The sequence below is a fragment of the Lissotriton vulgaris genome, chromosome 11 (genome assembly GCF_964263255.1).
Source record: "Lissotriton vulgaris chromosome 11, aLisVul1.2, whole genome shotgun sequence".
Taxonomy (NCBI): Eukaryota; Metazoa; Chordata; class Amphibia; order Caudata; family Salamandridae; genus Lissotriton; species Lissotriton vulgaris.
In genome coordinates this window covers 1066322960-1066338533 of record NC_141699.1, presented here as the reverse complement: position 1 = coordinate 1066338533, position 15574 = coordinate 1066322960, and the positions used below count along the sequence as shown (strand labels likewise).

The 15574-nt window shown below is 46.6% G+C and overlaps 1 protein-coding gene across 1 annotated transcript in view; it reads left to right on the top strand.

Annotated features, from left to right (window-relative positions):
• Positions 1-13931, top strand: part of LOC147684088 (heat shock protein beta-7-like) — a 53374-nt gene extending 39443 nt beyond the window's left edge. The window contains exons 2-3 of the mRNA XM_086944444.1: positions 12127-12275; positions 13587-13931. Of these exons, the coding sequence (XP_086800570.1) occupies positions 12127-12275; positions 13587-13760 (323 nt within the window). The 3' untranslated portion in view covers positions 13761-13931. The remainder of the gene's footprint in view (positions 1-12126; positions 12276-13586) is intronic.
• Positions 13932-15574: the final 1643 nt, after the last annotated feature.

Sequence of the window (15574 nt, the reverse complement as noted above, 5' to 3'; positions counted from 1 at the left end):
TACTGGGCACCCCCAAGGTGAAAGCCAGGCATCCCGCCGCGGGGGCCATAGTAGAGATTAAGCAAGCTATTGCCCAGAGTTGCAGAGTGTGAACCCCTGATTCGAGCAGGCACCGAAGCGAGAATTATTGAGTCCGTGGACATTTTTGGGCTCAAGACCCTGCCGCGTCGGGAATTGAACCCTGGTCCCGGGTCTGACCTCTGCTTCATGGTCTGCCTCTTCTAACCATTGAGCCACACTTCTCCACAATGTCTGGGTATGACATGTGCCTGCACTGCTGTCTTTTTAAAAACAATTTTTATTTTCATTGTATTATCCATACATTAATACAACAATTAACTACAGTCTCTTCCGTGTACATCAATAGATTACAGATGTTTGGGCAACGTTTACTCCACAAGGTTCAGCAATATCGTGCCAACTTCATTACCCCGCAAATCACCCTCTCTCGCCTCCCCCCTCCCCCCTCATTATATTGGTGGTTCCAACCGTAGCATGTATTTCCACCCCTTTTACGGGCTACTTTCAGGGGTCAGTGCTGCACATGGTGGTTCACATACATTCCCCCGGGATTCATTCCATTTCCCCCATATTCGCGTCCACTTTTTAGGGCAACCTCGATGGGTGTAAACTGCTTTTTCGGCTACCATCGCTTTGTCCATATCATTCTCCCATTGGTAAGTTCTATTCTTGATCAATTGAAAGTATCGACAATCCACTACGCACCGAAATATCTCTTTTATAGCGGAACTATATGCAGGTGGATTTGCATGAACAAATATTATAAAAGCAAACGCCAATGCAGGGAGACTGTTTAGGAAGATTTCTGACAAAAGAATATAGTTCACCATTGTGCAGGTCAGTTATGCCCTCTGCGTGAAACCGAGACATGAATAAATGGGTGAATGAATACGACCACCCAGGGGTGGCCGTTCCTACAAATCCAACTCTAACCAGGGCCACTGGAATTATGCAGCAGGTGACCACCAAATTGTGGTCAGAGTTCACTAAATTATGCAGCACGAAAAGCCAAATTATGCGGCATAATTCGAGACTTTTTTATAGTATTGTTTCATTATTTTGTAATTTGTACACATGGTAATACTGCCTGGGCAACATTTTCACTTCCTTACAACCAGTGTAACAATCAAAAACAGAAATAAGCAACTGAAAGATGACCAGTTACCTTTGCGGAGGGCCGTCCACAGCGCGTCAACACATGTTGCCTCGTTTTTAGTAACTTTTGAATGCATTTGAGCTAGAAACTGATTTTTGTTGTTCACGTCTGCAGATTATGCAGCAGATTATAGATTATGTGGCAAACCTATAATTATGCGAAGAAAGCAGCGGCTGAAGATTCCAGTGGCGCTGTTATGTTTCATATAGGTACCCTAATATAGGCCCAGGTAACATCATATCCCTTCACCTACATCATCTCCCCTACATTAAACAGAAACCAGCCTTTTAAGGATTGAACGCCTTTTACGGATTGAACGCCTTTTACGGATTGAACGCCTTTTACCTAGTTCTAGGCCTTGGTGCAGAAGGAGGGTTTTTCCCTGAACAATAGTGTTCCAAGATCTTTATGTTGACAAAGCATAAATGAATATTCATAAAGATACTTGGAAACCAGGCAGGGGCTAAACACCACCTTCCGAATATCAACGCGCAATGTTCCTCACATACGTCATCCTCAAACCCAACAATGGCACAAGAACAAGGGACAAAGGGACTCTATACTTTCCTGTATAAATACAGCACCTCTTGCTAGCAGTAGTTAGAGGGAACCGAGACTTCCAGGCCGACACGCTGACCAGAGACGCTGAGGCTGCTGCATGCAGACGCTCCAGCTGACAGTGGTCTGAACATCCCTTGCGGGGTGTCCTACTGGAAACCAAGAAGGGCTCCAACAGTTCTCACACTTAAGGTAATGGAGTTTAACTTAATCCTAGAGGGATTCTTTGCTTTTACACCTACTTTTACACCTACTCACATGCTAGGTACACTTAGGTACATCTAGATACGCATTTTAGGAGTACGCACACTTTCATAAATGCATTTCACATTCATGTATTTATTCGTGGTTAATGCAAGATGATAGAACTGTTCTATCCTTTATATATTTATAGTACTGTTAATCATATATCTCTGCTACTGTCTAATAGTTGTTGCAGCACATATATTCTACACAATAATAACTGTTCAATAAATGCTTATGGAAACTCCCAGACTATTCATTCTGTGTATCTCTGAGATAAACTAAACGTGCACGAGTGACTGAGCGAAAAGAAGTACATTGTTTCCAGGATCTTGAGGGATCATGGTTGTCATGTTCTGAGGTTGCCAGAATAGAGGAGACACTAGTGGCACTGTGAGCTAGCATAAATGCAAACGGGCTAACATTTCGCGGTGGGGGTGCTCAGTGGTAGTCTGTCTCCAATCCCACAGTTTATGTTATCCAAACGCCCTGATCCTGCATGGGTACTATAGGAACTACACGACAGCCCTGACTAGAACCAAGAATATGCAGCAGCTGTAGTGGCAATAGGGTGGTATCTTTTTTCAGTAGCAGCTCATGTTTGGGACAAGTGGCGGGGTGGGCAGGGAGGGGTGAGGAGGGGGCATAGGGGCCACGAAGAGAAGGGGGGCAAAATAAATAATAAAAAAGGGTACCTTCAGCCGGCCCGTCCCACGTCCCGCTCCTCTGCTCCAGACAGGCACAGGCTCCCAGAATGCCCTGCGGACAATAATGGACCTGCTCTCACATGAGAGCAGCTTCAGGATTGGCCTGAGCACCCTCAATTAGTGCTCCAGCACAGACTGGGAGTCTGTGCCTGCTTTCTCCAACCCCAGCAATGCAGCTGGGTTTGGAGAGAGGTTCACTGCGCATGATGGTTTAGCTGGCCAAACCATCATGGGCGGTGAAGGGAGTGCACTACCACTCCCCTCAGTGCCATCCCCTCCCCCCCCCCCAGCCCCCACCCGCAACTCTGAAGGAAAGGAGAACTAAAACACAAGAAGGCGACCACTTTTCCACCTCGAAAGAAACTGCTATGTTTATTTCTATGCAGTGCTTAATTTGTGAAAAAGTAAGTGCCAGGGCCCTTGTCAGGAGGCCACTGCAGCTTGCACCACAGATTGCTCCTGCCAGCGCTGCCAATGACGGCACCAATATAACTACTAACCATCACACTCCTACAAGTGTGATAATTCGGACTATTCCAGGCCCCCAAAGCAATAAGAACCGCTTGGGTGGCAGATATGTCATTTTATTATATACTGAACTAATAAACAACTGTTGTAGTGCTCATTTCTAACTTAACAAAACAGCACCACCATGTGGCAGCTGCTATACATGCAGTGTTTACAATTAAGTGCAGGTGCCGAGCACCGGAAAACACCGGCTCAAATTAAGCTCTTGTGCTATGGAACATATTTTGGGTCCCAGTTAACCCCTGCTACTTTTTAATTTCATCAAGAAAAGATTCATTTTACTCTGTCAATCAGAGATCACAAGTGCTCTCCTTCCTGGGTGCAAACTCAAAAACATGTGAAACTGCTCACTATGGTTTACAATTTTCCAAATTTGCACAAAAATTGTGATTTTGTTCAGATTACGTCTCAAAAAGTAAACTTGTGGTGGGGGGCAATATATATTTATGAATCTTCACAGAAAAAGTCTTGTTTCATTTTTGATCTTGACTGAGATTAACGTAAAATATTGCCTCACAGTGTGGTGAACATTACATCCCAGTGAGCGGAAAAAACTTGCACGGGTGAAAGTGAATTAAATTCAGGTAGCCTGGAAATTGTCTGAAGGGAGAAATTCAGAAACAAGGCACATACCTAGCAGTGAGCTCAGCAGACAGGAGCAAAGAGCTGCTTCAAGTCCGGTCCACCACAAGGGGGCGCAGCAGGGGCTAGCCGACCTGGGCCTGCACTTCGTCTCACAAGAGAGGCGCACATTAGTGATAACGATAAAGCTGCGGTAGCAATGAATTTGAGTGACATTGCGATTTTAGTCACAAGAAAGGGCAGAGGGAGGCGTGATGAGGAGTGGTGGCTAAAGGGGGTGATTGGGTTTTCTGAAACCATTGCAAATTCGAGACTGGAGTGGCCCTTGCATGCACAGACCATTCCCTGCAGGTTTACCAACTTCCCAGTTATTTTGAAGTGCCTCACTGCCTCCTTTAATTAAATTTTAAAAAATCCTGTGACTTGCAGCACATTTTTGTGCAAGGACAGCATTACTTTTGACCGAATCCCTGCATACCCTGGGAGGTAGGGGTTGAGGGATATGTGCAAAAATTAGGGGTGAGCGAAATGCTCTGTTTCGCCCGCGGAATTGGCAGAATTTTGGCCACTCCGCGTACTTTTTAATGCAGAGTTGTTGCCAAATTCCACTAGTCGCCGCGTGGCGTAATTTTTCTCCTACAAGGCTCCAGAATATGCAAGCTGGCGAGCGAGATTTGGCATCCCCTAGTGCGAGTTTCTAATGAGCGCGTTTGCTGGCATTCTCGAGCGTTTGTGGTCAGAGGGCTGCCGTTCGAGTAGATTTGCTGCAGCTCGAGTACATTCTCTACTCGAGCGGCAGCAGGATCAACTTGAATGGCCTTGCTCTCTTGCACAATGCATGGTGCCGTTCACTCTGATTTTCAGTGCTGCTTGCGCTAACGGTGCTAAATCGCAGCACGAGCGGCACATTTTTCACCTTTTGGTGGAATTCTGCGGGATCTCGCTGAGATTTGCTGTCCCTCTACTGAATTCCACAGAGTGAAACTCTGCAAGTTCTGCCCATCCCTAGCAGGAACCCTATTGGAGCAGTCATGTTCCCTGAACAGAGAGGCACAGCCACAGTTATGGGAATTAAGGGAAGGTTTCAAAAATACATTTTTTGACAATTTATCAGTCCACATTGTAAACTGTTAATATTATTTATCGGGATTGTTACATATTTAAAGATTGTAAATCCACTCTGCACTGACCTGCATTGCCCAGTGGTGTAGCTCGACTTACTGCCACCCGGGGTGGCCCCTAAGTTTGCAGCTTGGGTGCTGATAAGAACACCAGGATGTCGCGTTCCCGGGCGGCAGATGACTTGTTCCCGGGGTGGAGGCGGGGGAGGGGGTGGCGGCCGATGTATGACTTGTTCGTTGGGGGGGGGGGGGGGTGGAGTCAACAAACATGACTCCCACCACCTCCAAGAACAGTGCCGCCCGGGGCAGACTGCCCCCTCCATACACCACTGCCATTGCCAGAGGTCTGTGTGGGATTCACTTATGGGGCAGCATGGCCTAAATCTAGGCAGAAATGAGGGGCTCTGGCATGTGTGCTACTAATCAGAACCAAGGCACTTTGGCAGGGCTACCGAGGAGTAGTGAGGGACACTGGCAGAGGCGCGCATGTCTTAAACTCTTCCAGAGGCTCTGGAACACTTTGTACCAGTCTGGAAAGGTGAGAGTCATTCTGGTGTATCACAGGATGGGGGCATGAGAGTTGGCCAAGGCTTAGGTGAGCAGGGCAGTAGAGAGAAAGATGGGAGAAGAAAAGTGCAGAGAGGAGAGATGTGTGGAAGAGAGGAGTGCTAAAGAGAACTGAATGTGAGACGCACATGAATTGTACGAGTGTGGAATTTGTATAGTGCAAACCTAGCCACAAAGCAGCGTGGAGCTGGACAGGGTCAAGGACAAGCATAAAGACAGATCGTGATAAGCTATATGCAAATCTGTCTTCACCCTTATCCAATAGGGACAGCCCAGCACGAACTGCCAATCCAGGTCCTCCCTGAACCAGAACAGATGGAACCCAGGACCGGGAGCAAAGTCCGGACTGAATTGCAACTAGCTGGGCCAAAACAGAGGTGGCACTGTGTGCAAAATATCGATGGATTGGGGTGTGGCCTGAGTAATTACCAGTGACTGAGATGAATTCAATTCAGAAAAGGGGGTGATGATGAACAGAGTGTCTGAATTAAGCAGACCACTCTTACCCAATCCAAAGATCAGGGCTTGATCCATCACCGTTATTTATCTCACGGCACCATCCCAGCTCAGAACCTGGCTATATGCAAATCAGTCTGTCCCTGGCCCAGTGCATCATGGGAACAGGGCAGATTAAACTACCAAGCCAATTCTTCACCAGAAAGGAGACAAGCTACCGGGGACCGGTTTCTGGCATTTCAGCCGTCTTCGGCCCGGCTTGCTTGAATCCTGATGGTGCAGTGACAAAGGGACTCATGTCTGAGTATACCCTACCACACCTATAGTTGCCAAAAACGATTCAGAAAAGGGGGTGATGATGAACAGAGTGTCTGAATTAAGCAGACCACTCTTACCCAGTCCAAAGATCAGGGCTTGATCCATCACCGTTATTTATCTCACTGCACCATCCCAGCTCAGAACCTGGCTATATGCAAATCAGTCTGTCCCTGGCCCAGTGCATCATGGGAACAGGGCAGACTAAACTACCAAGCCAATTCTTCACCAGAAAGGAGACAAGCTACCGGGGCCCGGTTTCTGGCATTTCAGCTGTCTTCGGCCCGGCTTGCTTGAATCCTGATGGTGGAGTGAGAAAGGGACTCATGTCTGAGTATACCCTACCACACCATTCAAGCAAGCCGGGCCGACGACGGCTGAAATGCCAGAAACCGGTCCCCGGAAGCTTGTTTCCTTCCCAGTGTAAGAATTGGCTTGGTAGTTTGGTTTGCCCTGTTCCCATCATGCACTGGGACAGGAACAGACTAATTTGCATATAGCCAGGTTCTGAGCTGGGATGGTGCAGTGAGATAAATAACAGTGATGGATCAAGCCATGATCTTTGGACTGGGTAAGAGTGGTCTGCTTAATTCAGAAACTCTGTCCATCACCACCACTTGGTGTTAAATGAGATGAATTCAAACATTCCATCTATCACTTTTTGCATACTTTACATGTGATTTTGTAGGCATGCCCATGCATGGTGCATGAGCCTCCAGAATTACACAGGTAGCCATGCCAATGTTTTTTGTTTCACTTTAGCCATGCTGCACAGCTTCAAGGATTCTGAACAGTGTAGCTAACAGTGACAGGCATAGCCAGAACACCACAAATCAGAGACCTAGTGGTTTTGCCAATGCTTGTTTTTTGAAGGGGGGAGGGGGCAATGTGTTCCTTGAGGATGAGATTGGTGTCCAAGGTGAATCCAAATGACTTCGCATTCGCGGAAATTTGAGGTTCAAAGCAGTCAAGGTTCACATCATTGAGTCAAGTTGGGAATATTTGTTTACTTCTTGTCCTTGGCAAATAACAGGCATTCGGTCTTGGTTGGGTTGACTTACGGGTAGGCCTTGGACATCCAGGTCTGAAGGAAATGCAGGGAGTGTTTGAGGAGTTAAATGTCTGGAGCAGAGGACACATAGGTAGAGTTGTTTATTTTAGTTTTATTGGTGAATCTTGATGCTGTAATATGTGGGAAGAGCCCCAATGGGTCTATGTAGAGGTTGAAGATGACATGAAACCGTGTGGAGCCTTGTGGGCAGGGCCGGACTGGCCATAGCGGGCACCGGGCATTATCCTGGTGCACGGCACGGGTGGGGCGGTTTTGGGCCCCTGGGGGCCATTTTTGTTACATGGCTGATTGCTGCAAAATCAGCCCTGTACCAAAATCGGTCAAAAATCGGCCCGGCAAAGAGCTCGGCAGCTCCTCCAACCCCCCTCCCCACCGAGCACTTTGCCAGGACCGGTTGTGGTTCCTGCCTGTGGGACTCTGCAGGTGATAGGAATCTTATGGCACCTGGATGTGTCTAAATAAACAAAACAGACAGACTTGCAGTGATGCAGAGGAGAGGTGAATGGGGAGGGAATAAGGGCATTGGAAAGGGGTGTGCATGAGTGCTATGCTCGAGGAAGAAAAAAACTGAAAATATGGGGGACCAGTCAAATATTTCTTCCCGGGCGCGATAAAAGTTTGGTACCCACCTGTTTCAAATTATCTGCATCTTAATATGCCTGTGATTCTCAATGACAAGTATGTATGTTCTTCTGTCTTTGGTCTGAGATAACTCAAAATACAGCAACCACATTTTCAAAACTACTTACGTGTTAGCTGCAGGCCTAGGGAGGTCCTAATCCTCCTGCCTGGATGGACTGGACCAGAAGGACATATAGTGAACTCTGTCCCACCTAAAGGGGCTGCAAGTGTGGCACATTGACAGCCCACCCAGCCCTGACAGCAACACCTGCAAGCAGGATGCCAAGCACCCCCAAGCAAAAAAGAGACTACTCTGTGCTGCTGAATGTCAAGCGGCAAGAAGCACACAACTAGAGATGCACAGCTGTGGCTGAGGCAAACAGTACTTGCTTGTAAGTGCTAATAATCACAATTATTTGCAAGTATTCACAAAGCATTACTGGTGCGGATATGCTGGCTGCATGCTTCTCCTACCGTATAACTGTGAGCAGCCTTGTTTCCACTCTAAGAGTAGACTTCTACCAACTGACCAGACACCTACGATCCGCATCCCTTTTCCTCAGGACCTTTTAAAATAGTGTGTAGTGCAAGTTAAAAGGAATGTAACCCAGGCTATGTGTTACACTTGCTAAGGTGTTTCTCTAAGTGCGAGAGGGGATTCCCTTCCCATATATGCGCTTAGATTTTGCAGCCAATGCTTCCAGGAGTGAAGCGGTAAGGGGTTGACCAGCTTTTCTGGTCAGAGCCTGCCTTGTACCTGTTGCACCGTCCTCGTACTCCGGTAGTACATTTCACTTTACACCTCACACTGCACTCTCAGTAATATACTAGCTCCACTGTAATCAGGCGTCGCAGCACACCCGGGACACATTCGGTGTCACTGTGGTGGGCCCGATGATGAAGCATGCCACCAACTAGGTTGGTGGGTGAGGGCTTCATGAACCCACCAACGAGGTGCCCATGACAAATCTAATCAGAGTCTAAACAATATTGGTCATATTAAGCTAGTCTCTTTTGATAACACATTACAGAGGATCGGTCTGTGATGCGCCGTGATGTTGGCGCAGACTTTAAACTCTGTGCGTATGTGCATTTGCATCTGTGCGCATATTGTAATAACGCACAGACGCAAACCCACATAAACACAGACATACTCTGGCAAACAGCCACAATTAGCGCCGGCGCAGTCATCTGTAATATGGACCCTGACGGCCAAAGCTTGGAACCTCCTTCCCTTACACACTAGGACCGCCTCATCGCTCCAGCAATTCAGGAAAGGTCTCAAAACCCCGGATCTTCGAATGATCAGATCACCACGCAGCGGCTAGCAACTCCAGCGCCTTGAGACCCTCGCGGGTGATTTGCTGTGATTTACAAATGATTGATTGATTGATTGAAGGTCCAGTATGACACTGGCTAATGGGTCCCCTCAGCAGCACAGTTACAAAAGTGCCTTCTTTTTCAGAGTTATATATCCAAAACAACAATGGCACCCATACGAGTCAGCACAGGACCTCGGGGAACATATTTTCAAAACAACAGTGGTCCCATGCAAAAAGGAATACAAGGAAGCAATGAATATAGACACAATGGAAACTATATTGAGTAGTATGACTTGTCCAGCCGGACAGAGGTCAAGAATCTTTACTATACACTTAATCAATAAATAAAATACCTTACATTCTTTAGAGTAGAACACAAGCCTGTGCCCTCACGCTTACAGATTGGCAAGGTGAAGAAGTACTATACATACGCGTCAGACACTTCCTAGACACTTGACGCGTATGTATAGTACTTGTGGATTCTTGCGGTTACTGAATGTATGAGTAATGAATACTTCACAATTCGTGCATTTTAATCTCACGCTCACTAGACATCACCCTCACTGTTGCTCAAACACTAGTCCTTTGAATGTTTTCTGAAAATATCTTTCTATCTTTCTTTCTCCCCTTAGGCTATTGTGGCTCATACTGTTTAGGCATATTTTTTGTCCTGATGATGATCCCTCGGATTATGTAAATGGGATCGAAACGCCGTCGACTTGTTGAAACAACATATATTTAAAATGTATACCGAATGTGCTATGCTTATAATGGTGTAAATTGAATTTCTGTCATTGTTGTATTTACAGAAATCGCTCACTTCTGCCTAAAACACTTTTCTCTGTCCTTTTACTACTTCTTCACCTTGCCAATCTGTAAGCGTGAGGGCACAGGCTTGTGTTCTACTCTAAAGAATGTAAGGTATTTTATTGATTGATTAAGTGTATAGTAAAGATTCTTGACCTCTGTCCAGCTGGACAAGTCCCACTACTCAATATAGTTTCCATTGTGTCTATAATTATTGCTTCCTTGTATTCATTCTTTTTCAGAGTTGGCAAAAATATTTACCTCCAAAGCGATGCTTTTCCAAGATACCTTAGGTCTGCAAATGTACTGCAGAAGCAGCTCTTGCCAGCCATATTTAGGTCTGGTTAGAGGACGCTTTAGCTTTTTGCCAGAGCTCATGCCAAAGTAAAAAAGGGAAAAAGCATTGGCAAAGCCAATTGGTTTCGCCAGTGGGACCTGTTGGTTTTCCCAATGTTTTTTTAGAGAAGCTGTGCAGCCTGGCTAAAGAAAAAGTTCTAAAAGCCTATATGTCATGTCATTTTGTAGACGGGCGCACCACACATGCACGCACCTGCAAAATGTTTCAGGAGCTTTTATTCTTTTAATTTACTGATCTGAGTTGGAGTGCTAAATAAAAGGAAACAAGTACGCAAAGGAGTATTTTGTTCGTAGCAGGTGACCCACTGCACACAAGCGCCTGGAGGTGGTAGAGGGCTGACTGAGACTGCCTGACCATCCTGTGGCACTGTGGCGAAGTAGACCCTTACAAAAAAAGTTAACCTTTCACCACGCATTCAGACTCATACGACTACAATTTTCTCCAACTCGGACGGACTGAGTTACCTAGAAGTGAATTAACCTTTTTAGGTTGAGCCTAGCGGCAGCGCGCATTCACTGCTCGCTCTGCGAGGCGAGCAGTAGTCGAGTATGCTGTGGAAGCCTCGCCTTCTCTCCGCCCATATTTTTGATTGGCTGGTGCCATTGACCTTGGTTAATGCTGGCTTCCGATTGATAATGAGGCGTGTTAGTCCCTCCTTGTTGCCGCCCTGTCGCCATTTGTTACCTCCCATGAGGACTGGATTTTTTACTTGTGGCGTTACACGGTCTCCTTCATAAGTTGGAAAGCACTATTTTTTTTTTCAGCGCGGTCCGCTTTCACTTTAGCTGCCGTGCTTGTTTATTTAATTCATTTGCTGCGTGGGCCGAAAGGGAGCGTTTCTACTCACTAATCTAACAAGCATTTGCAATGCAATAGGTCTCGCATTTACGAGAGTTTGATGTATTGACATTGCAAATAACAATTTTTTATTTTTTTATTTATTTTTATTTTTGTTTTCGTTTTTAAAACAAATAAAAGGCATGGTCATTTACAATGCCAATAACTTAAACTCGCGTAAATATGAGACCTATTGCATTGCAAATGCTTGTTCTTTTGGGTGATTGAGGTTCCTGGATACCCTATCACAAAGTGGAGTCTAAGACGTAGACCGTTCTCACAACAGGATGGTTGGACTACATATGGAATGTTCAGCAAGTTCTGGCCGGAGACCGGTGAGGTCGGTCATCTGTGGATTTCAAAACTACAGTTGCCAGGAAGTCAATTTTCTGGGTTACAACTTGGAGATCTGGAACAGGCGATACGCTAGTTCTCCAGTAAGGCTGAATCACTAAAAAGTTGAATGTATACATTGTGTGAGTGGCGGCGGGAATCACTCTCTTGGTCGAGATACAATGCACGCACTAGACATAAAGTTGGTGGGTAATGAGAAGCCTAGGCAATAGTCTCACAGTTAAGCATGCTGAAATATCACTGAACTCTAAAGAGTTGAGGGTCTTCTCTTTTCCTCCTTCTCCTTGTCTGCTCCTCACACGTCCTCATTCCGCACTGACTTCATACACACATTTCAATTCCACTCCTCTATTACACCTCATATTTTACACTCTTGCTTCCATTACCTTCTCCTCATCTGTTTGTCTTTCTCCGACAATGAGGCCTATCTTTCAGTGCTTAACCTGCTTTGCTTCAATTTATCTACATCACTCCACTTTCCTCCTTTTCTTCCCCATGCAGATCCACCAGTGACTGCGTGCCCCTCTGGCCTTGGAAAAGTCACGACTGTGGGCGACACCTACCAGGTCACTGCTGACGTGAGCCCCTTCGAGCCGCAAGACATTGTGGTGTTGACGTACAACTTCAACATTGTCATCCAAGCAGAAAAGGTAAGAGCAGGGTGGGGGCAGGGTTCAAACAGCTGGAAGAGCGATCACCTAGAAGAATGTGGTGGGTTGAGGGAGGCCAGAAAAATGTGGACCAATCTGATATTGGAAAGCACAAGTGTTTGCAGGGAGGGGAGAAGATAAAGGAAGAGAAGAACAAAAAGCTTGACATGAGTAGGCTCTGTCGTTGGACACCTGGAGCTAGAGACTAAATAGAGTTGGAGCCACAAGGATCTACAGTGTTGAGAGACTTCGGAACGGGTGCCCCGTTGGCCTGGCGGGTCCCATCGGTCTTCAATGTCTATTTAGAAATGTAAAACTTGTGAACTGCACCGAGGTCTCCTCTCAGATACTTGGGCAAAGTGCATTGTCAGGATGTCATCCAGATTATTATTAGTCGCTGCAAATGGCGTTTGTAGAAAAAATCCTATGATGGGACACACGCTGGGAGTTATCACGTATGGAGATACTTCGGAAAATTTTAGGTTGAGGACCAAATATTGATATGACCAAGGTAAGCAAAGCCTTCGGCTCAGACCCCAAGCATGCGGACACCAGACACTCAGGATTGGACTCAGAATACCTGAGCGTGACTCAGACTCTGGATCTGGGATGCGCTCTTTGCATCTATGTCGGACATTCCCGGGATCAGACCCGCGTAGCTTCACGTTCTGCTGTTATACTTAGGGATGCTTGTTCGAAGTTGTAGTGTCTAGAGTAAGGGCACTTCCTCCAAGCTTTGGAAATCCTGCAAGAGTTCCCATTCCCAATGTTACATAACGTGCTACGACATAAGTACTCTCAAAGTTACACCTTCGGCATCAGTATTTGATTTGCTGCTGTTACCTCTCTAAACATGGACACACTGAAGCCTTATGGTTTCCTTTGTTATCTCTTTAACCGCATCGCTGCGGCGGTTATTTTTCCGCTGCGCGGCTTTTTTCTAAAAGCCGCGTTAGATGACGAGCTGAGCTCGTCATCAGCATCGAAGGGGTTAAAGAGGAACTGTCTGGGTGTTGACCTCAAGCCTAAGGATTTGTTGCATCGTCTCCAAGCATTAGGAACCTCAGATGCTCTCCATTTGCTAAACTGGCCCTAAATCTAGAAACATACAAAGTCTTGGGATTAGCGACGCAGGTCTATAGAGGGGGGTCTTTCACGTTCTGCCTGTTCCTTCTTTGGGTTTGCATTGCTGGGCTGTGACAGAAGACCAGATACCGGAGTATAATCATGAGTGCCCCTCAGACGTGGCACGCTACTGTTTGCTGTAATGCTTTCTAACGCCGATTCTGGTTGTTCTGTTTTCTTCTCCAGATGGCCGATGATGGAACCATCACCAACACCTTCACCCACAAGTGCCAGCTCCCGGAGGACATGGACCATATGTCTGTGAGCTGCTCTATGGCAGACAATGGCATGCTGGTCATCACCGCCAAGCGCAACCCCCTGCCGGCTGAGCCCTTGTACCGCAGCGAAGTCAAGTTCTGATCGAGGTGTGATCATGTGTCACCACATAAGTGTGCCCCCAACCAGAGGACAGAGGGGATCAACTAATATTTATGAATCCAACAACCCCACATGAAGATTGTTGTCAATTCAAATGCACCCATAAATGTCAATTAAACATCAACTTGTAATAAATGCCCCGGTCTGCTTGGGAATCTTGTACGTTTTTGCAGCACCGGAGAAGGTGGAAGACCCAGGATAATAAGCCCAGGTAACAGACCCTTTTATGTGATGTATGTCTTTTTGGACCTCCTCTGTGGGAGGTCCTTTTCAGGGCAGCATGAGAGATAGTGTAGAGTGCAAAGATGAAAAAGTAGAATGCCCCCAAACTAAAGGGGACCCCTTTGCTGGGCTAGGACAAAAGACCACATACTTGAGTATGATCATGCATCCCGCTGAGATGTAGGATACACCTACGAAAAGACAATCAACAAATCTTGCTCATCACCGACGGGTGACGCATTTTAATTTGTGATTCCGCTCTTCCTTCGTACAGTGAAGGTGACTCAGTGGGTAGTCAGTCCTTCATAAGCCAGTATCTTTTTTTAAGGAAGTGGTTCCAGAGCATAGGGCTATTATTTCCAATTCACAAATGATCCAACATCCATTTTCATCATACGAGTTCCTCCGGTGTTCTTCGCACATGTTATTTGCAGATGCACCTCATACCTATAGCTTAAAGCAGGGGTCTCCAAACCGGTCCTGAGGGCCGGATCCATGCCAGATTTTTTGGATATCCCCATTGAGACACATGTAGTTATTTTAAAAATCTGGCATGGATCCGGCCCTCCAGGACCGGTTTGGAGACCCCTGGCTTAAAGGTGCACATCTCAAGCACCCCACACGGACACAAGCTCAACCCATGTATTGCTGAAATGTGATCGTCCATCTTACAGTCCTGTTGACCACCATGCTTGATGCCGGGCATGTCACCCATGCTTCTCACAATTTGTATGTGTTTCTTTGTCTCCTGGTTCTTGTACTACCTGTTTGTCTCCTGGTTCTTGTACTACCTGTTTGTCCCAGAATTACAAATCTAAGAGTCGTGTTCACACGCGGGCTTCTGGCTAGGGCGCCGGGGTAGCACACAGAGAGGTGGGCGGGATGATGATGATTTCTGCTGGCGTATCAGGTGGCTATTGTCCTTAAGTTAGTCCTCTGGCCCAAACACAAGCCCATCACCCAGGCAAAGTGAACAGCCCACCCAGAGTTCCACTGGTGAGCCAAGGGAGGCTGATGCACATGTTTTGCCGCATTTGAGAAACCTGCTTCGGCTCCCTGTGCATAAACGAGTCTTATTTAAGACCCTACTCCTAATGCACAGAGCAATGAATCACTCTCACCCGCTTACCAGTCATACAGGATATGTCACTCGTCTCCCAACAGAACCATACGCTCATCCAGCAGTCATTCAGCCATAATCCCTAGGGTTCGACTAACTGAATCAGGTGACAGGCCAATGCACATTTTTCCAGGTGCCAGTTAGTCCCCAGCACTGTTTTCCTTTGGGAAAACCATAAAATATGATTTCAGGAACACTAAGGCGCTTCATATTCTGGGCATGGTGCTGGGACAGAAGGGGTTCAAGACCTCCCTACACGCATTGACGGCCGGTGCAAAACGCAAGTGGGGGATGAGGGGAAAAATAATCATACAAAAAAAGGACCTGTTCCTGCCACCAACACTGATGCCGCCTCAGTGCTTCTGACCTGCAGTCATTAGAAAGCACAGGCTCCCCACCCAATCCAGACACTGCTCTCATGCTATGAGAACATCATTAGGATTAGTCAGAGCGG